This window comes from Heloderma suspectum, chromosome 16 (assembly GCF_057233095.1).
Source record: "Heloderma suspectum isolate Gila_16-S chromosome 16, 16-S_ref, whole genome shotgun sequence".
Classification (NCBI taxonomy): domain Eukaryota; kingdom Metazoa; phylum Chordata; class Lepidosauria; order Squamata; family Helodermatidae; genus Heloderma; species Heloderma suspectum.
Window position 1 is genome coordinate 8,422,025 of NC_139473.1, and position 21,100 is coordinate 8,443,124.

General features: G+C 44.2%; 2 protein-coding genes across 7 annotated transcripts in view; one reads left to right on the top strand and one right to left on the bottom strand.

Annotated features, from left to right (window-relative positions):
- The window catches only part of ACACA (acetyl-CoA carboxylase alpha), a 264,931-nt gene that overhangs the window by 236,019 nt on the left and 7,812 nt on the right, over window positions 1-21,100 (bottom strand). The window lies entirely within an intron of this gene.
- The window catches only part of C16H17orf78 (chromosome 16 C17orf78 homolog), a 30,912-nt gene that overhangs the window by 8,232 nt on the left and 1,580 nt on the right, over window positions 1-21,100 (top strand). Inside the window, exons 2-5 of one of the 6 annotated variants that reach the window (XR_014786098.1) lie at window positions 5,961-6,065; window positions 14,799-14,908; window positions 17,721-17,831; window positions 19,398-19,519. Coding sequence is in view for 1 of the 6 variants with exons in the window: in XM_084822426.1 (XP_084678552.1) it covers window positions 14,799-15,065; window positions 17,721-17,831; window positions 19,398-19,519 (500 nt within the window). In the remaining 5 variants the exon portion in view is untranslated. Of the gene's footprint in view, window positions 1-5,960; window positions 6,066-14,798; window positions 15,066-17,720; window positions 17,832-19,397; window positions 19,991-21,100 lie in introns of all 6 variants that reach the window. The other 5 variants (XR_014786094.1, XR_014786095.1, XR_014786097.1 and 2 more) reach the window with 5 other exon arrangements.

The window sequence follows — 21,100 nt, forward strand, 5'->3', positions numbered from 1 at the left end:
AAGAGAATAGACAGCGGTTCTGAGAGTTCTTCTGCCAGTTCCTTTATTACTCTAAGATGCAGCTCATCTGGCCCTGGAGATTTGAAGTCATTCAAAGTAATTAGGTGTTCCTTGACCATATGCCTATCAATCTCAAGCTGCAATCCTGCCCCTTCAGCCTGTACTTCTCCTTTGCCGGGGGGGGGGGGGTCATAGATCCTCTTTTGGGAGAAGACTGAGCCAAAGTAGGAATTGAGCACCTCTGCCTTTTCTTTGTCATCTGTTATCATTTTGCCATCCTTATTTAATAGCTGAACAACCATTTCTTTCCTCTGCCTTTTACTATACACGTAGCTGAAGAAAGCCTTTTTGTTGTTTTTATCATGCCTCGCTAACCTCAGCTCGTTCTCAGCTTTAGCCTTCCTGACGCCATCCCTGCAGTTCTGTGCTACCTGCCTGTACTCTTCCTTTGTTACTTGGCCTTCTTTCCACCTCCTGTATGTGTTTTCAGGTCATCTCTAAGCTTTTTGTGAAGCCACATTGGCTTCTTCTGTTGTCTTCCACCTTTTCTTCTTGTTGGAATTGTTTGTAATTCTGCATTGAGGATTTCCTTTTTTAAAAGCTCCCACCCATCTTGGACTCCTTTTCTCATTACAGTCACTTGCCATGGGACCTTACTGATCATTGTTCTGAGTTTATTAAAATCAGCTTTCCTAAAATCCAGGGTACAAGTTTGACTACACTCGGCTTTTGCTTGCCTTAGCACCAAGAACTGAAGTACAGCATGGTCGCTTTCCCCCAGAGTTCCTGTAACTGTTACTTTATCCACTAAGTCATCTCTGTTGGTTAGGGTCAAGTCATGGATAGGCGATCCTCTAGTTCTTTCCTCTACTTTCTGTAGGAGGACGTTATCTGCCACACAAGTCAGGAATTTCCTGGAGGGGCCATGTTTTGCAGAATTTGTCTCCCAACAAATATTGGGGAAATTGAAGTCCCCCATTACTACTACATCATGCTTCCTTAAAACATTGGCTATTTGCTTTTCAAAAGTTTCATCCTCGTCTTCTCCTTGATTGGGTGGCCGGCAGTAGACTCCGACCACCAGGCTCCTTTTATTATTTGCTCCATTTATTTTGATCCAGATGCTCTCGATGGGGCTACCAAGCTCATCCTCCTGTATTTCTGTGCAGAGATATGTATTTTTCACATACAGTGCAACCTCACCTCCCTTTCTGTTCCTCCTGTTCTTTTTGAACAAGTTATATCCTTCAATTGCTGTATTCCAGTCATGAGAGTCATCCCACCAAGTCTCAGTTATACCTATCAAGTCATAATTTCCCTCTTGTATTAAGAGTTCAAGTTCATTCTGTTTGTTTCCCATACTCTGGGCATTAGTATATAGACATCGAACACCATGTGCTTCATAGTCTGGCTTTCTTCCTACATGTTTCTGAAGACTATTATTGGACGCTATTAGAGCTGTTCTCTCCGTTGCGGTGCATGAGCCTTCGTCCATTGTTACCCCCAACTTTACATCTCCCTTCCCTGTAGGATTCAGTTTAAAGCCCTCCTGATGAAGTTCTTCATGCTGTGGCCAAACACATTCTTCCCATCCTTTGTGAGGTGCAACCCGTCCCTTGCCAACAGCCCATCTTCCAGGAAGTATAGCCCGTGGTCCCAGAATCCAAATCTATTGCATCAGCACCACCTTCGTAGCCAGTCATTCACCCGGAGTATTTTTCTTTCCCTTTCTAGCCCTCTTCTAACTACTGGAAGGATGGATGAGAAAACTATCTGGGCCCCAAAGTTCTTGAGTTTCCTTCCCAAAGCTTCAAAGTCTGACATGATTTCTTCATAGCTCCGCTTGGCGGTATCATTTGCTCCCACATGGATGAGAAGAACGGGATACTGGTCAGTGGGCTTTATGAGTGCAAGCAACCTTTCAGTCACGTCTCTAATCCGTCCTCCTGGGAGACAACAGGCAGACAGCTAGTGAGCAAGGAAGCCGTGGCATCTGCTGCTCCTACTTTTCACCACCACCACTGTTTGGGCCAGGGCAAGAGGCAGGTGAACCAGCAGGTTGCAAGGGTGAAGAGGAGGAATTCCAGGGAGCTCTTGTTAGTGGGCCCCTGCTGGGGTGTGGGTCCTTGGCAGGTACCTGACCACACCTACCCTTGACACCAGCCTTGACCAAAAAGCTAAAGGATCCATCAAAGGATTTGGGGGAGATATTGCACAAGCTTTTAGGAACATTGGAAACTGTCTCATATTGAGTGAGATCATTGGTCCATCCATAGTAGCTCTCCAGGACTTCAGACAGGGCTCTCTCCCAGCCCTAGCCAAAGGTGCCAGGAATTGAACCTGCAAACTTTTGCACACAGGTTACAGCTCTTTCCCTTTACAAAGCTCTTCTCCAGATAAATTGTTCTGAAAATCTAATGCTTGCAAGTTCTTGCCAAACAGGGTTGAGGCACAGAAAAGATTATCACTAGTAAACACTCATTCTGGTGCAATCCTTAAGCCACTTAAAATAGCGTATTGCGTGAAAGTGTGATTATTCCCACTGACTGATGTAAACAACTGGATTTACAAGACAAGGTGGTTCTCAGCAAGGATCTCTTACAGGGTGATATCTTCATGTAGATAAATATCACGTAGGAGAGTTCCTTGACTGTACCATTTCAGACAACAGCCAGGGGTGCCTTTTAGGAAAGGAGTGGCCAGTTTGTATTTTATAACACATGCGCTATTTCCCCAGGAGCACCTACATCTCTATGTTATTGTGTGAGGTGTTAAAAAGAAACCAAAGCAAATAATCTTAAGGGTGCACACACTTACCTCAGGGTATATTCAATTTTATTTATTTATTTATTTATTATTAAATTTATTAGTCACCCAGCCACTCCGGGCGATGTACAACACACAATAAAAACAGTTTAAAACAATACAATTCTACAATAAAAACATTTCCTAAAATACCCTAACCCACCCCAAACGCCTGCCTGAACAACAGCGTTTTTAATGCACGACGGAAGCTCATTAAAGAGGGGGCATGACGGAGTTCCCTAGGGAGGGAGTTCCACAGAGTGGGGGCCACCACAGAAAAGGCCCTCTCCCTCGTCCCCACCAGTCTAGCTGTCCTGGCTGATGGGACAGAGAGAAGGCCATCCGAGGCTGATCTTGTTAAGCGGCCTGTCTGGTGCTGCTGGAGGCGCTCCTTAAGATAGGCTGGACCGGAACCATATAGGGTTTTAAAGGTCAAAACCAACACCTTGAATTTGGCCCGGAAAACAACTGGTAACCAGTGCAACTCCTTCAGCACTGGAGTGATGTGCTCTCGCCAGCGGCTGCCTTTAATCAGGCGAGCCGCCGCGTTCTGTACCAGCTGCAGTTTCCGAACCGTCTTCAAGGGTAACCCCACGTAGAGCGCATTACAGTAGTCTAAACGAGAGGAGACCAGGGCATGTACTACCGATGGGAGCAGATGGTCGGGAAGGAAGGGGCGCAGCCGCCGTATCAGATGGAGTTGATACAGCACTGTCCAGCTCACAGCTGACACCTGAGCCTCCATGGACAGCTGGGAGTCCAAAATGACCCCCAGACTGTGGACCTGGTCTTTCAAGGGTAGCCGTACCCCATTCAACACCAGGTCAACATCCCCCAGCCTCCTCTTGTCTCCCACCAAAAGTACCTCGGTCTTGTCAGGGTTCAGCTTCAGCCTATTCCTCCCCATCCAGCCTTCAATTGAACTCAGTGGGCCTTCTGAGTAGATATGCACAGGATTGTGCTGCTAAAATACATTGCTTTGGGGTTATTTCATATTGAGTATATTCATAAGAAAGCTTTTGAATCTTACCTAAATGTTTTTTGCTTCTACCCACTCACCCAAAAGAGCACTTCAGGTTGCACATATTTATTTTATTTATTTTTAGTATAATTTTGGATTGCCCTTTGGCTCAATGAGCACTTAAGGCAATGTACAAATAGAAACAAGAAAAAGAAACATGGTATGATTCTGTGTGGATGCTTTGCAGCTATCATTGCCACAGTAGAGGCAATGATATGAGCTCTAACCTGTGCCCAGTCAGATTGAGCCTGGGGGCTTTTCTACATAAGGGTGTTAAATCGGCTGTTAATCCGCTGTATCTACTGTTGGTTTCGTCACAGAACTGAGATCTCAGCACTACACAAACAGCGTTACTCTTCCTGTTTTTCCACTACATATCCTCTAGGTGGCACTGTGGTATAGTGGAATAGTGTAAATACACAAGTGGAAAAAGTGTTTTCACTCACTTTCACAAATAACACCACATTTTCCATGCTGTAAGAAAAATTGCCAAAAGTGCTCTTTAAGAGCAGAAGCAAAACTGTAGGGTTACAACATCATCTAAAGAATCCATACACAACTGTGAGTAGGAATGACGAGCACTACAATAAATGTAGAAAAGCTTGGTGAGCCAGGGACTAGTAAACCAAAGTTATGGGCTTCCGTCCAAGGAGGGTCTTGTCCCTGCTACTCCATTGCTCTGAGCTTCCTGGAAAACCAAGGAGTTTAACTCCACATGCAGGCAGAGGATGCTCAGGAGTGGTGGCTGTTGTTATTACTATTGTTAAGACATTTTTATCCCTCCTTTCCTCCAAAGGCAGCTAACAGTCAATGAAAATAAGCAATGAAATTAAAATAGCAATATTACTATTAACATTGTTAAATGGAGCTGCACTGGCTCCTTGGGTCACCTGACCATGTGTGGCATCAGCTAGGGGGACTTGCAGTGCTGTTGAGGTGGCACTTCTGGGTAGCATTGTTGATTTAGCCTACAACTACTTTGACAGAATTGGTGGTGCTGGAGATAAGGTGCTGGCAGTGAAGGCTGGTGGTTCCAATTTCGGTGGGTCTATGAATCCATTCCGGGTTTCACCCAGGATTCTAAAGGAGCTATCCAAGGTGCTGAAACTATATTGGGTTAGCACCTGGGATAGCTCCTTTAGAGTTCTTGCTGGTTCGGATTGAAACCCGGAATGGATTCAGCCCCACTGAAATTGGAGCCACCAGCCTCCATCAGGTCCTGGAGATTAGCTACCAGGAGAACCATTTCAGAACCCTGGGCTCCCTAGAAGACAGGTGTGGGCAGCTTGCGGCCCTCCAGATGTTTTGGCCTGCAACCCCCATCAGCCAGCATAGCCAATGGTGAGGGATAATAAGAACATAAGAAGAGCCATGCTGGATCAGAGAAGGGTCCATTCAGTCCAGCATTCTGTTCACACAGTGGCCAACCAGCTGTCGATAGGAGATCCATAAGCAGATCATGAGTGCAACAGCACCCTCCCACCTAGCAACTGGTATACAAAGGCTTACTGCCTCTAATTACTGGAGGCAGCATAGAGGCCTCAGGACTAGTAGCCATTGATGGGAGTTGCAGTCCAAGAACATCTGGAGAACTGCTATAAGAGGATCGATCCAGTCGAGTCCCCTCTGTCATTTTCACTCCCACTCTTTTGGTACCAGCCATTATTACTGTGTGAGGAAATCTGCACAGTCATATGTTACAGTTGCCATTTTTCTCTTTCTATACGTCCAAGAGCTGTATGAAAAGCAGAAATTCAGCAGGTGATGCTGAATCTCTCCAGTGTGAAGATTCAGTGTTTAGAAAAACATAATGTGCTGAATTTCTAATTGTCAACAAGCTGTTAAAGTCACAAAAGCCTGCCCAGGGCAGGCGGGCGGGTGGGAGGAGAGAGCTGGCATCTGTATGTTTCTTCCAATCTGGGTTTTTACAAAGCCATTCTAAAAGAATAGTTATATGTATTTTTTTTTAAATCACAACAAAGTTAAAAATGAACAAACACCACAGCTGTTTTGCTCTTCTAGTTAAAATCAGACAACCCTCTGTAGCCTAGTATTTAATTTTATTTGCTGACACTTGCTGATTGATGAAAATGAAATTAATTTTTGGAAATTTTAAATATCATGCATGAGAAAGCAAAGCAACAAAGCCAATCTCTATCACCACCTGTGTCAAGAACCAGAAAAAACAATCCATTGAACAAGTGATCCACCAACTGAGAGCTGCAGAAAGGACTGAAAGGTATTTCCTTTGAAAAAGTAAGCAATCATTTTAAAGGTGCAGGATCTCGGGTTGGTCAGGAAGTGATGAATCCTTCCTACTTTTCAGCACCATTCTATAAATCTACTTTTAAATGAGCAAATAATGACGTTATAAGCAATCGTATTGAATACAGTTGAAATGAGCTTATCAGTAAAATATGTATACTTGAATAAAATGAAGAAATCTAAGGACTAATAACTGATCAAACTAAAAATTATTGATGCTCTATAAGCAATAGGGTGGCCATTTCTGAATGGTGAAAGAAGAGGAAACACATCACCAAAAAAGAGGGCACTGATTTGCATGAAATTTACATATGCTAATTTATATGTATAGATGCCAATTTAGAAATATGTTTATATTATGTGGATGGCTGTGACCAGATGACCAGGGTGCGTTGCTCACTCTGCTGTCCAGGTGCTGTTGATGGGCAACTACAAGGCTCAACTCTTCCTCTTGACAGTTCTTTATCTTAAAAATGGACTTGGATGGACAAGCCTTCAAATAGAGGGCTCCCTTCTGCAAAACAGGGCCCATGACCACACTAATAAGTGTTCTATTCGCCTTAACTACCATCTTTTTTGCTTTATCATCTCTGTTTTACTTCTTTATTTAAAAGCTGTTTAAAGCGCCTTTCGGGACTCACTGCCCTCAGAATGCAGCTTACAAGATTTCTAAAACATAAACATATAAATTATGTCCAAAACATGAACATACAAACAACCCTCACTTAACCCACGATTTGCAGTCAGGTTGTTTAACCCTCAAATAATCCACAATGACCAGGCTCGGATGACACAGCACAACCCCTGATTGGGAGTTCTGCAATCAAAATGGCCACCACACACGCACAGCATGCGCCACAGATCACCGGCTATGTTGTGCGAACCGGGTCATTGTGTTTTCTGGTGTGTGTTTTTTTAAGCCAGCCATGATGAGGCCATGCATATCTCCTTGATGAGAGAGTTCAAAAGGTGTGGGGCCACCACTGAGAAATTCCTATCCATAGTACACTTGTTTTTACAGCTCACCATCAGGTCTCTAAGGGCACAATCCTATGCCTGTTTAGATGGAAAAAAAGTCCTACAGCTCCCAGTATTCCCCAGCCATGCTGTTGTAGGGGTTTTTTTTCCCATCTAAACCTGCATAGGATTGCACCCTAAGAAAGGGATAATCAGGCTTCCCAGGGAGGGGAGTTCCATAATCTTGGCACCACAACCAAAATGGCCACATCCTACATCCGTCCAGCACAAACCTCTGAAGGCAACAGATGGGACACAGACCATTCGATGACAAATGCAGTATATGGCCAGATTTATGGGGTGGAACAATTTGTTCACTGTGCAAGAGACGTTAAAATGGTAACAAATCAACAGGGCTCTCCCTGTCTCTTATTTATGGCTTGGGTTAGGGTTAGTTTTCCAAAAGTCCAGAATGCCCCATGACAGAAGCAACATAACGTAGCCACTCTAGAACAGGATACAGCACAATGGAACAGAACAGAGTCTAACTAGATGGCAGGGCACAGATCAAAGATGCTGTCAGTTGATCAACAGGGTGAAACCTCTGGAGGGCCAAATTCCACCACTTAAGCTTTTATTTAATTCTTACTAGAGCCCCGAGGCTGCTATGCTCATAATGGAAGTTGCTATGTAAAGGAGCATCTCTGCCTGTGGCAGCTACAGACCCTGAAATGGATTAAGGTGCTGAAACAAAGGGACAAGCAGACAACATTGTCAGTAGTAGTAGTCTGTGGGGGGGCGGAGCAGTATTACAGGCATTTTAAATCAGTGCAATTGTGATATTTTGGGGAACTACTTTAATATTTGGGACTCTGGTTGGCAATTCTACCATCCTATCTAAAAGCCGCCAACACTGGCAAATGCAAATAGAAGGAAACCAAAGATTTGTACCATAAATCTTCACCACAATCTTCTTCCAACATGGATATTACCCTCTTGTTTACTCTAGTGCTTATACAAGATTTTACTCAGGAAGGTAAGTGAATCATTTAAAAATATACTGTCACAGATTCCAGTACAAAAGTAAAAGAAAGGAATCTACAAAATCTTACAAGAAATTTCCAGAAGAAATGTTTAAAAGGGGATTGCTTTCTTTTCTCAATAAAAAATGCATACTCCTCTGCATTTTTACTCAGAAGTAAGTCCCACTGAGTTCAATGGGATTTATTCCTAAATAAGTGTGCATTAAATGGCAATCTTAAAGGCCCCCCAATTACATACAGAGAACCAAGACAAAATGGTTTATTGATGTTTTGCTGACAAGTCAAACTTTGCAGGGAGAATCTAAGTGCTACTGCTACATCCAGCCAAAAATCCTTTTAATCTCCAGTGAGTTCAGTGGGAAAATATAAGAACATGCTTTGGGATGGAACTACACACATTTAGATCAGGACATTATTTTGCCTGAGGCAAAGATCATGCCCCTTTCTATTTGAAGCTACAGGCTAGTTTAGCAGGGCCATGATAGGTTCCTCTATGGCATACACAACTCTGTCCTCCAGCATAGGGGAATACTTGGAATGTTAATTTTTGGTAGAAAGGTGGGGTATCAATAAATAAATATTAAACAGAACCAGGAAGAATAGCTGGGAAGCTGCCACCCTCCAGCATCTGCCACCTGAGGTGAGCACCTCACTCTGCCTAATGGTAGGGCTGGCCCTGATTCTGGGCTTGTCTACACAAGGCTGTTAATCCACTGTATCTACTTTAGGTTTTATCGCAGAATTGAGATCCAAGCACTATGAGAGGAGCATTTCTTTTCCTGTTTTGCTGCTACATAACCACTAGGTGGCACTGTGGTATTGTGGAATAGCACAAATGCCACAAGAGGAAATTGCACTTTCTTTCAGCAGTCAGAAATAATCCCCCATTTCCCCTGCTCTATAAACAGCACTTTCCATGAGTTATTTTAAACAGAACCAAAACTGGAAGCTCATGACATCATCTAAAGAACCCATAAACAACTGTGAGTAGGGAATGATGAGCGCACAACAAATGCCTTGTGTAGAAAAGCTCTTAGATGTACACGTGAGTTTAAAAACACCATGATGAATATTTCTTGTAGGTAAAAGCAGCTTCAGAAGGGACATTTTGGAGCACAGAACTTTTTCCCTACCTATATCTTTTTAAATGAAAATTGCCTTCTTCCAAGCCACTTTTCCCACTGCAGGCATCCAGCTGCTCAACTGAGGGGATGAGTTGCAGAGGAAATGCATCTGTCAGGGGGAGGGGTTAAGGTGCTCTCCCTCTTCCTCCAGGACTGACCCAAGACATTTTGCTGCCTGAGGCAAAAGATGCCCCTTGCCCTTCACTGTTACACATACAGCACCAGAAGGGACTGGCTGTGGAATCTTACTTCAAAACTAGCAACGGGACAGTGTCTTCCACTACACCTGAAGATAACAGGCTATCTGGGGTGGGGTGGGGGCACAGGGCAGGTCTCATTGCACATGCAACTCTGGTATCCAATACTTCCCTGCCACTTGCTCAGTGCTCAATCTGATGCCTGCTTGCTGTCCACTCAAACAAATGCTTGCTATGCAGCAGCTGCCACCTGTTCACTGAGGCATGCTGGGAGTTGTAGGACTTTTTCTGTCTAAACATGCATACGATTGCACCGTTAGTGAGAGAGCCAGCCAGCCAGCCCAGGCAAGCAATAAACAAGCATTGCTCAAGAGGATGGGAATGGCTCGAGGCTCAGGGGGAACGTCCCCAGCACTCACTTCCTAAGGTGGTTGCCTCACTTTGCCTAATGGTAGGGCCAGCTCTGAAATTTCCTCCACTGCAAATCCCCCATCCCAAACCTGCTTTTCTCTACAAGCAGGGCAGCTCCAGAAAAAATAGTTTAGGGGAGCAAAGTGGCAAAGGCCATAATGGTGATTGTTTGAGATGTATATTTTTAAACATTCCATATTGTTTTTAATAATTTTGTAAGTCACCTTGGGAGGGCATTCCCCTGAAAGATGGCGCAAAAAGTTATGAAATAAACAACTTAGGGAGCAATCCTGTGTTCCTGAGAGATTGTCCAGGGATCATAGGATTGTTTGGCTTCCCCGTCCCAAAGCTGTAGACACTGCTATGACTTGGGGAGGAGAACTACACAATCCGATCCCGCTCCCCACCCCCTTGCAAACGCCATGGAAAGAACCATGGTGCCTGCTTTCTCGGGTCACAAAAGCGGCCTCAGAAGACCTCAGAGGTCATAAAGGGGGTGTTCTGGTGGGAGGGGAGAGGCCCAGATACGAAAAATCATATGGTTGCCTCTAGACAGGAGCATGCTTCCTCTAGATAGGCTCAAAGGGCCATCTAGAGGAGAAAAAATGAAAAGGATGGAAAGGCAAAAATTGTCTCCGTCGTTCCTCCCACCCTGCCAGCAGCAGCCCAGCAGGGCATGGTATATACGGAAGCCTCCGAGACTGGACACTTCCATCTAGTGGGGGTCAACTTCACAGGGCTGCACCCTTATTAGGAGAGCCATGATTTAATCTATGTATACATGATCTTTATATACTGTGACTGAAAGCTAGGGAAGCAAATGGGCTAGTGGGAAGTATTCCGGTTGGAGCCACTGCTACCTGTCATTTCTGCCTACAAAAAATGGCTGTTGGTGATTTATTACACTCAGTAATATGTAACGTGTTCTTCTGCTCTAACACTCTTGTTGAAATCACTGGGACTTAAAGATGTTTAACTTTGTCTCAAAATAGCCCCCCGGCAGGCCTTATTTTTGCATCAAACTGATGCAAACAAGGAAAACAGTATTGTGTGCACCAAAGCCAGAAAAATAAGGGAGCTGACATAATTAAAATTGTGGCTTTAAAAATATTTATTAAGAGAGCAATCCTATGGCCACTGGACAGTGGCTAGACGGCCATAGGATATCTGGTTTTCCAGGAACCGACCTCCCCCCACTTCCGCGCTACCTCAGAAGCAGCATGGAACAGCCCCATTCTCCATGCTCACAAGAGGAGCGCGGAGCGGCTGAAAAGTGGTGTGTCTGGGAGGGGTGTTCCTGGGAGGGGTGTTCCTGGGAGGGGAGGGCGAAATGCCATATGAGACATCCAATGTGTCGTACAGCAGCCTCCTCCCCTGCTCGGCCCCCACTCGGCTAGACAGCCGAAATCAGCTGTCTAGCAGAAAATGCAGGGCAGGAGGAGCACGGAGGGAACGATCCCCTCTGTGCTTCTCCTACCCTGCACTGGAGTTTGGAGGCAACCGCCTATCTGAATAGGATTGTGCCCTAAACCTCAGAATTAAAAAACAACTAAATTGGAAAATAATGTAGACATTGTTGTTTATTCGGTCAGTCGCTTCCGACTCTTTGTGACTTCATGGACCAGCCCACGCCAGAGCTTCCCGTTGGCTGTCGCCACCCCCAGCTCCCCCAAGGTCGAGTCCGTCACCTCCAGAATATCATCCATCCATCTTGCCCTTGGTCGGCCCCTCTTCGGCCCCTCTTCCTTTTGCCTTCCACTTTCCCTAGCAGTATGTAGACATATAGGGCTATTAATCCATTCTGCCGTTTCCTTTTAGAACTCAGGAATTATGACTGTGAGATGCGCAGAAACCTGGAGATCTTTCCTAAAAGCGCAAAAAGCATGTCCATCATATTGAAAGGTAGGGAAGCAGCAGGTATGCCTTCGCCTGTATGAGACCCCATTATGACAAATTTTCCAGAGAGCCTGTGTTTCAGAGCCCTTTGTTTTAAGGAGGTTCATTCAGAAAGGGCACAGAGTCATGTCTTGGTTACATTCATGGTGATGGCTGGACCTGCAACTCGGGTGGCCATGTGTCCTACTTTACAGAGGACAGTCTTCAATTTGAAGGCCTCTTCTACTTGAAGAGCTGCTCAGTCCAATTCCAGTTTAAAGATAAAGAACCATAAAGAAGGCAAGAGCCTTGAAACTGCCCATCAACAGTTAGCATCTGAGCTAGTAGGCACACAGATGTCAGGGTAGAAACTGAGCCCATAGAGCCCCAAAGCAGTTCTGATTCTGAGGAAGAACAGCAATCCGTGGGAGAGGAGCTCACTCATCTCTCACAAGCACAGCAGCTGGCAGAGATTCCTCCTGCCAGCATTCCTAAGAGAGACAGTGACCCTGGCAGTGAGAGAGCGCTGGAGGGGGGCTTGCTGGACGCTCAGCGCAGACGCAGGGAGCGACGACAGATGGAGGGCGCTGAAAGGAAGCGCTCCGGTCGTTTGGCGCTAAAACAACGGTCGCGTCCCGAGGACCAAGGGTAAGAGGGAAGATCTCTCCATAGCCCATAAGTTCAGAGTCTTCCCATGGCTCTCCTTCAAACAGGGACCAACTGCCTTACCTGGAGCTTAGGCTACTCTGCTATCTATCCCCAGTTCAGTTCCTTGCTTAGTCGCTAGTGATTAGTACCTGTAAGAGTCATAAAGTAATAAAGGAATAAAGCCTTGGAAAGAATCCTCGTCGTCTGTGTCCTGAGTTGGCTACCGGAGGGGACTGCAAGAGGCAGCTAGAGTGCTCCTGACAACAGGTCACCTGGTCAGTCTTCCACACTATGTATTGTATTTCTATTGAAATTAGAGCAATTATTTCTAAGTGTGTGTGTGTGTGTGTGTGTGTGTGTGTGTATATATATATATATATATATATATATATATATATATATGACCATCCAAGCATTTTGTGCAAACCTATGCATTCTTTTGGTCCTGTTTTTGGTGATGCACTTCCTTTTTGGGGGGGTGATGTGTACATGACCATCCTACCTGCAGCTATGGAATGTTCTCCTTTGACAGAACTACCACAAACATGCTTGCTAGGTTTTGGAAAATTTCATGAAAATATACTTTTCCAACCATGCTTGTAGGAGCAGGGATTATTTGTGTTGCATGGCACCTTGACAATTGGACTTAGACTGAGGAGGAAATGCATTTTCAAATCCTGGAAGGTTCAGGAGTAATCTACACATTTAAAAAAATCCACCACGCAGCTCTGAGAAAAGTTCTTCTGAGGAAAAGATGCTTCAGAAGCATGGCTAGTGTCAGTACCCAGCACCCTTGAGCAGCTGCCAGGGGACCCAGTACAACCGTCAATGCCTGCAATAGTCAACTTGGACTGGCAGCCACCAGCCTTTTTAATGTCCCACTATGGCCCATGATGCTACCCCTGGAGGCTGTAACAGGAAATTAAAATGGCAGGTGGTACGGTTCACAATGTTATTGCTTCTCTCTGCCTTTCGCCAGCACCACTGTCAGGTAAGCCAGCCAGGGGGTCCAGCCAACATAGGAAGGGGTCTACCATGTGACACATTGCCAAGGCCCCCCTAAAATCCAGAGCTGGCTCAGTTCAGAAAGGGCCTGTTTTGAGCAGATAAGGAATGGTTTGACTTAAACCTTGCTCTACTGGCTGCCTTCTGGCTCCAAATCATGCCCAAGCTCTGTTACTCTCTACAGTGTTCCAAACACATGGTGGGGTTCAGGAGAGGGCATTTCAATCAGACCAATGGCCAGCAAAGAAAGAGTAAATCCCTCCCTACGTGCCACTAATTAATGTAAAGGGCCTGTTCACATGTCACAACAAGCCACCGTGGGTTAATTAACCTGCAGGGCTTTGTGATGCGTGCTGGCCACCATTTTGAATATGCAAGCCACAGTGGGCAGGCATCACAGCTTATCGTGTTGTGCGAACCTGGGCAGTGTGGGTTATGCAAGGTTTAAACAACCCTCAGATAACCCTAGAACAACGTGCCGCACCTTGCATATTCAAAACGGCCGGCTGTAGTGCTGCAACCCACCATGGCTTAAACAAACCATGGTAGGTTGCGGTGATCTTGCAAAACGGGTCACAGAGTCAGACCATTGATCCATCAAGCTCAGTATTGTCCACAGAATACATTATCTATACTGACTAGCAGCAACTTTCTGTTCTTTCCTGGACCCAAGTGGAAATGCCAGGTATTGAACCTAGGGCCTTCCACATGCAAAGCATATGCTCTACTATGGTGCTACAGCCCCTCTGCTGAAAATGATGTCCTCCCAAACTTATGGGGATGGGTGGAATACACATATGCTGTCCTGAGCTCCTTGGATAAAGGGTGGGATGCTGGTGTGATGCTGAGAACAGAAACAGAATATTGAGTGATGTGCAGTTGCACCCCCCAAAATTTTTTTTCTTCTTAAGGCAGCTCAGTGAGTGGGTTTTGCCCAGAGACCAACTGCCATAGCCAACGTTGGCAAGCAACAGGTTGACTCTGCCAAAGAAAGGGATGTACTGAAGTTCATACACACTGCCTGCTTGGGATTTATTATTTATTTTATCATTTACATTTTTACCCTAACATTCCTCCAAGGAGTAAGGAGCAGCAACAGAGTGGAGCAGCAGCACAACCACATGGGATAGAGAGGGAGAGTTTAACATTTCCCCCGCATACACGCACCACCGCTGTGGTCTTGATGAAAATCGCTTCCCTGAAGCTGCTGTTTGCATTGGCGCCTTACAGAACAAGCTTACATAAGAATATGTCTCTTCTTTTAAACAAGGAGAAGTGAGCAATGAAGTGAGAGGAGGAAGCGAGAAAGGTAAGAAGGGAGTGAACAAGCAAGTACACAGGACAGGTTACCCATAGGTGACAGGGCTGAGGTTGGGATGGCCAAACCAACTGTTTAATTGCCTACTAAGCAACAACAGGCTTAGACCTTTTGCTTTCCTTTCTACAGAAAGTGGAAAAGCAACAAGAGAAGACCTAACCAGAAACCACACTATTGCTACTTTGCAATGTTCTGATGCTCAAGGCCCTGTGCAAGTACACCTCATCATTTCTGAGAAGGTACACAGGAGAGACCCAAGGGTTATGGATTTTCTTCAAAGCCTGAAACTAATAGCTGATCAGGATGAGAGGAACTGTGCTGCTAAATGCTGCCTAATGCCAGCAGATCATAAAAGGAGCCTCCAGAGTCAAACAGAAGTTAGTCTTACTGGGAAAGGTAAAAAATGTGGGGGAGGGGGGGTGTTAAAGGTCATATATCTACTCTTGCCCTTTTTCCATTTCATATGACTCACCTCCTTTCCATCTGTAGGATCAGCCTGTGAAGCAATTGGTCAAGGGAAAAACATAACAACTGGGCTCAGTTCTCACTGAGGTGGTAAACCTTTGTCGGGGTTACGCCACTTCAGAACATAGGTAGAACTCATGTGACTGAATTCTCCTCTGTGAAAAGAAAAAAAAATCCTTGCCTCTAGAAAGCTAGTGTGATAAGGAGACAGGTTCTAGCCTAATTCTCTCTTTAACATGCTAGCTTTTTGTAGGCATTTGTGTGGTATAGAGAGGAGCATTCCATCATGTGAGCCCCACCTGCAATCAGAATTGATAACACCTAGGTACAGGTTGCCCACCTCAGTGAGAACTAGGCTCTAGCCAAGCTGCACAAACACTGCCTTTGTTATGGACACTACTGCTCTGCAAGCTGGGCAGGAAGATAATACTTTCCCACCAGGAAGATAGCTGCTGACAACCCATTTTAGACCAACAAATCACCATGTAGCTCAAGGGGGGGCTAGACTCTAGGCAGAGATGAATAATTTGTGGACCTTCAGATATTTTGGCCCACAACTCCCATCATCACTGGCTTTGCTGGGTAGGGCTGATGGGAGTTTTAGGCCAAAACATCTAGAGGGCGACATTGCCCACCCCTGCTGTAAGGCACCTTGGGTTTGAATTTGCCTTCATGTGGTAACTGCTGGGAATAAAATACACAGCATTAAGACAAAGAACCAGTTGACAGAAACTACAAATGTTTATATTCTCCATTGCAGTTGGGCAGTCAGATAAACCGTTGATTAGTGAAGTTTTTATGTAGCTCACCTCACTTACATAAGAACAACAGCCATTTCAGTAATCTGCTGCCCTCTTTAAATCAGCCATGATCTTTCAAGCAGCCTGTATTTCAATTATGGTATTTCTTACAATTATGTACCTAAGCCAAGGGTGGGAAACGTGTGACCTGCCAGATGTTTTGGAGCTTTTCCACACAAGGCTGTTAATCAAATATTAACTTGCTGCATCTACTTTCAGTTTTGTCATAGAATTGAGATCGGAGCACTACATGAGGAGTATTTCCTTTCTTGCTTTTCCACTACATAACCTCTAAGTGGCACTGTGGTATAGTGGAATAGCACAAATATACAAGAGGAAATTGCACTTTCTTTTGCTTTTGCAGTTAAATGCTGCATTTTCCCTGCTCTAAAAAACTTGCCGACAGTGCTGGTCAGACACAGAAGGAAAACTGAAGGGTCATGTTTTTGTGTAAAGAACCCATAAACACCCTTGAGTAGGGAATGATGAGTGCACAATAAATGCCTCATGTAGAAAAGCCCATGGCCTACAACTTCCAGCAGCCCAAGCTAGTATAGCCAATAATGAGGGCAGCTGGGAGTTGTAGGCCAAAACGTGGAGGGCACAAGTTCCCTACCTTTGACCTGAATACACAGTTGCATGTAAAAAAAATAAGCATAGCATGCTTGTACGAACTAACCCATTGTTGTTGAGACTGGGATATGCTGATCTCTTATGTTTTAAAGGGATATTGAGCTTTTTGACACCAGGCATTTATTGTGCACTCATCATGCCCTACTCGTGGTTGTTTACTGGTTCTTTAGATGACATCGTCATCCACCTGTTTCACTTCTGTTTTAAAATAGCACTTTCAGCAAGATTTTTTTTAGGGCAGGGGAAATGCAGTATTATTTAAATAAACCAAAGGAATACTCTATTTCCACTGATGTATTTGGGCTGTTCCATTATACCACTGTATCACCTGTTATGTAAAGGAAAAGCAGGAAACGTTCTTCATGTAGTGCTTGGATCTCAGTTCTGTGACAAAACTAAAATACAGCGGATTAAGAGCCTGATGTAGAAAAAGCTCATTGCCTCTGGACCTCTGCTCTATAGAATCATAGAATCATAGAATAGTAGGGTTGGAAGGGGCCTACAAGGCCATCGAGTCCAACCCCCTGCTCAATGCAGGAATCCAAGTCAGAGCATCCCCGACAAATGGCTGTCCAGCCTCGTCTTAAATAATCTGTAGCAATCTCTTTCCAAATATTTGGTTAGTTATTTTGATCCAATATATGGAATTTAGTCTCCACAGCTTCCTTGGCTTCCATGCCGCCTCAGCAATTTTTCCCACAGGCCCCTTACTTCCACAGCTCTCAGGGCGGTATAGAAATGAAATAAATAATAAAATAATAATAATAATAATAATGTCACCTTCCCACCACAGACCTAGTGTAAGCTTTTCATCTCAGCTTTTCCTTCTGTCACTAGCCATATCAAATGCCAATGCACAACATTGATATAAATGTTCTGTGTCAACAGAGCAGTTAAGGATATGCTAACTGCTGAAGGAATGAAATGCCTGAGGGACTAGAATCAGATAATGATGCTCCCCCCTCAGCAAAAATTCTATGACATTGCAGCCAGTGATACAGAGCAACTGACAAACAGTTGAACTCCAACATCAGCCTCACCCAGCATGGTGAATGGTCAAGGATGATAGGAGTTATAGTCCAACAACATCTGGAGCGCCACTATTTCCATACCTGCCTTAAAGCATTCTGAAAATAAAAATTTCTGTTCACAGTAGTTCTGCCTGGAGTGTCAGATTGTGCTATCAGTAGCAATCAAACTAAGGATGGAAATATTGCAGGAAGAGTGGAAACCACGGGTGAAATCAAGATCAATGAAACATGTGGTAACTAACTTCTATTTTGCTTTTGCACGCTGAAGACTAATTAGCCAAGAGTACTACATTGTACTATAATGTAAGGACAGAAGGGGAGACTTATTAACATTTTTTGCTCTCAAACCACTACAGCTTTTTAAAAGAATTCTAGACTTCCCTTAAAAGAATTCTAAGCACTTGGTCAGTGATGACCAAATGCAGGAATGGAATTACCTAATGAATGGTAGAAGCCCAGTGGGTGAATCAGAAGACTGCTAGTAATACGAAATGTGACCTGTGTGGCACAAAAAGCAAGAGAGTAATTGTGATGATGTCTTGAATTTGGACAGAGGTGTAGGAGAGTCAAGGATGCTGGGATTATTCCAAGACTTATTAACTTACAGTGGTTCTCCCAATCAACTTCTCTTCAAATTCAGCAGAATCGCCAATTCTGGAGCACCTCTTCTTGGGCAGTTGGATCATCTGTGCCTCCTGTTTCTTCCTGGCAGCTGTGGTAACTGAAGCCTTGGAAGGACAATGCTGCTAAATGTCCACTCCACAGGCTTCAGATCAGGGGTGGGAAACTTGTGGCCTATGTTCAGTCCTAGCCATCATAGCCTATAGTGGCTATAACAGGCCAAAGCCTCTGGAGTGCCACAAATTGCACACCCCAATAGATGTTACTCTTGCTGCTCCAGCTACTGCTCTGCCAAAGTTCTGCAATGGCCACAGAGAAAAATATCTCCACCACCACCAAAGTGAGCTACCTAGTAATCGGAGCCAGGTAGCACAAGGTGTCGGGGGGGCAATGATGTTAACTGTCCACTCCCCAAGCCTTAGATAATAAATGTAGTTAGAGTGTTAACTACATCGCATTTCTTAGGTTTCAGCTTATCTAAAAATGAGATGGCTGTGGTAGCCCCTAACATGAGTCATGAGGTGAAGTGTGGCAGCTTTTGCAGGGGAGACTGAGGGCTGCTCCACACAGGACTTTTATCCTGCGATCAAGATTGATCAGTCACGGAAGTTTGTGGTCCCTTTATGTTATCATCCTCCAGGGCCTCTCCCACTCTTTCTAACCATTATTACATGCTTTTCATGACAAGGAAAATCTAGTATTTTTTCTCTATCCCACTATATTTTGCCATAGAAGCCTTGTGAACATGCGCAATTCCGCTACACCACAGTGCCATCTAGTGGCTGCATAATGAAACATAGAATTTACCTAGAAAGAAAATCTCCGAAAAATCCCCGTGTCAGCCCATGTAAAGGAGCCGATCTTAATCCCGCAAAGAATCTGGAAGCAAAAGCCCTGGTAAGGGTGCAGGATTTTACCCTCATGTAGAGAAGCCTTGAGAGATAAACTGACCTGACCTGTGGGGCACAGTCCGCTTGGCTCTCCTGCACAAGTCCTACTGAAATTAATGGGCAAGAGCACAGTAGTTAAGTGTGTTTTCAGGTGGAGTGTACTATCTAGATTTTCCATCTTGGGCACCAAAATGTCTTGGGCTAGCCTTGAGACCAAAACGTAACTGTTGTCTTCTATTACTTCACCTTTTATGCTGATAGTGCTGCTTCTTTCTCTTTCTGTTCCAGAAACAGATGAGATGAAAAATAGGAAAAAGAAAAGTGTCTTCTTCAAAATAGCCATCCTGTGTGTCCTGGTGCCTGTGGTGCTAGCCTTCATGGTGTTTGTTGTATTTGAAGTCCCCTGTCCTGTAAGTTTGCTCATGCCAAGTCACTGCAACAATCTGTCAGCAAATAATAGTCAAATGTATCCCCTGAATGTTTCATGTTCCATAAAAATTGATGGCATTTGTGGAAGATGAGGGATGATACCACTAGATCAAGGGTGTTCGCATGAAGATATACAAAGTTGCCAGAACACTGATACATCAATGATCAAAGAACACTGATTGTCTACACTTACTGGAGGTGCCTCTCAAAGTTTCAGACTTTTGGCAGGGACCTTTGGCATGCACTGAGCTACAGCCCATCCCCATATTATAATACCTAATTATACAAAGCAGCTCAAATTACTAAGGCTTGTTGGAAAGAAGGAACAAGCGGGAGCCATGAGCGTGGACAATGTGAGAAGCAACACAATTGTGGACTTTTCTATAGGAGGTCATTAATCTGCAGAATTGAAGTCTGAACACTACATGAGCATTTCCTTTCCTGCTTCTCCAGTAAGTAACCTCTAGGTGGCATTGTGGTATAGCAGAATAGTGCAGATACACAACAGGAAATTGCAGTTTCTTTCCCCGTCAGAAATAACACCCCATTTTCCTTGCTCTAAAAAAACTTGTGGAAAGTGCTGTTTACAAACAGAAGTGAAACTGGAGGTTCATGACATCGTCTAAAGAACCTGTAAATAACTGTGAATAGGAATGACGAGTGTACAACAAATGCCTTGTGTAGAACAGTTCTGTGTCTCTTTAGTTCAGGCAAAATTCAAAAATCAAACAAATGAATAACATCACAGTCCTATGCTTGTTTACTCAGAATTAAGTCACATTGAGTTCAATGGAGTTTACTCACAATGAAGTATATTAGGCTGACAGCCCCATATCACAATCCTATGCTTATATTCTCAGAAGTAAGTTCCACTATCTTTAGCGGGAATTACTCCCTGGGAAGTGTACTGTGGACTGTAGTCAAAACAAGGACATGATACAGATTTCTAATCTTATGAATGGCAAAAAGAGCAAATCTCTCTCCCTCTCCCCCCCCCCTCTCTCTCACACACACACACACACACACACACACAGAATGAATGAATTTGGGTCACCCAAAGAAAGCTCACTGACACTACATTAAGAACTGACAAAAGGAAGCATAAGATCAGCTCATGGAATTCACTACCACAAGATATGGTGACAGATGCAAGCTCACATGGGTTTAAAACAAAGATCAAGCAAATGCATAGAGGAAAGACCAACCAACTGCTATTAGCCATGATAGCTAAACAGAACCTTCAGATGGAGAGATGGTTTTTATTTTTTTATTTAAAACATTTGTATCTTGCCTTCCTTTTAACAGTCCGCTGCTAACAATTTGAAAACAATAAAAACAATGTTGTTGAAAGCCTAGCAGCAGCAAAATAAAACATAAAACAATAAAAAGAGCACTAAGTAAAACAGTGTAGCAATTAAGCATTTTAGAAATCCCACAGCAGACTAAAAACTACAACTTAACACATCTTCTGGCCCAAAACGCATAGAGAGCAGTTGCCAGCCAGTGTAGAAAATACTGAGCTAAATAGTCCAAATGGTCTGACTTGATATAAGACAGCTTCA